This window comes from Etheostoma spectabile, chromosome 1 (genome assembly GCF_008692095.1).
Source record: "Etheostoma spectabile isolate EspeVRDwgs_2016 chromosome 1, UIUC_Espe_1.0, whole genome shotgun sequence".
Classification (NCBI taxonomy): domain Eukaryota; kingdom Metazoa; phylum Chordata; class Actinopteri; order Perciformes; family Percidae; genus Etheostoma; species Etheostoma spectabile.
In genome coordinates, this window is record NC_045733.1 from 19320670 (window position 1) to 19321669 (window position 1000).

At 41.4% G+C, this 1000-nt stretch overlaps 1 protein-coding gene across 4 annotated transcripts in view; it reads left to right on the plus strand.

The window, feature by feature from the left end:
• The window catches only part of LOC116694203 (40S ribosomal protein S17), a 21503-nt gene that overhangs the window by 16675 nt on the left and 3828 nt on the right, over positions 1–1000 (plus strand). For 2 of the 4 annotated variants that reach the window (XM_032523767.1, XM_032523798.1), the window contains exon 1: positions 40–243. The exons of 1 other annotated variant lie outside the window; for it this stretch is intronic. In XM_032523767.1, the coding sequence (XP_032379658.1) occupies positions 241–243 (3 nt within the window). In that variant the 5' untranslated portion in view covers positions 40–240. Of the gene's footprint in view, positions 1–39; positions 244–575; positions 600–1000 lie in introns of those variants that run through there. One more of the 4 variants, XM_032523778.1, reaches the window with a different exon arrangement.

Here is a 1000-nt window from a genome sequence, read left to right on the forward strand (position 1 = left end):
ACTTCCTGTGGCGCTCTGTGGTGCATTTTGGAAAAAATTTACTTACAGTTGTAGAGAGTGTAAGAACTCGATCCACCATTGATGAAGTGTGTAGGGACAGTTGTCTTTCTTCCTGTGCACCTTTCACCTCCGGCCGGTAGTCGTCGCTGCTGGCCGTGGTGGTGATGTGTGACAGCGAGTCGAAACTTTAAACTTCCTGGATGAACATCCGTTGGCTCTTTTCCACCGGTCCGAGTCAACATGGTGGGTAACGCAGATAACACTTCACCTCACCAGCCCTCACAATCTTTTTCAATCCTCATTGTCTGTCCGTCCATCAAGCGGTTACAAGCATCCCTCTGCACCCATACGGAACAACGTTTATAAACGCTGGGATATATGACACTTAAGTGGCTTTGAATATATGGAAACACGGGCTAAAATGTTGGCAGGTTACTGGCAACCAAACGGTCAGAAACATAAGAATATCACCTGTACACGACTCTTGACATGAAGTTTCGCCCTGTGTATGTCATTCTCTGCTTGGAAATTGCTCACAAAGCAAAGCTTTGCCTTCTCAACGGCCAGTGCAACCGTCGTTAGAGGACTAAAGCGTCATGGTAGTTATACGTTACAATTTTACAATTATTTCAGGTTTTATTACTGGAAGTATACTTTCCAAACTAATTGCCTGAAATCTTTATGACTGTTTGACTCAACATTTTATTTAAAAAATTGTCTATGACTTGGTTAGTAAAACCTGAAGCGCAAGGGCAGAGTACAGTAAGTGTGCCTTCTATTCTCTAATATTCAGTGATTAAATTGCTCTTAATATGCATGTTACTTGGCCTTTAAACGCATTGGAGGACACGCAGGGACCCTTAGTTCCAATACTACAGTAAGTAAGATGCCCTGTGCAGTACAATTAACTTGAGAAAGTTTATAGATTTGGTAAAAATGTACCGCTTTCAATTCAATTTTATTTATAGTATCAATTCATAACAAGAGTTATCTCGAGACA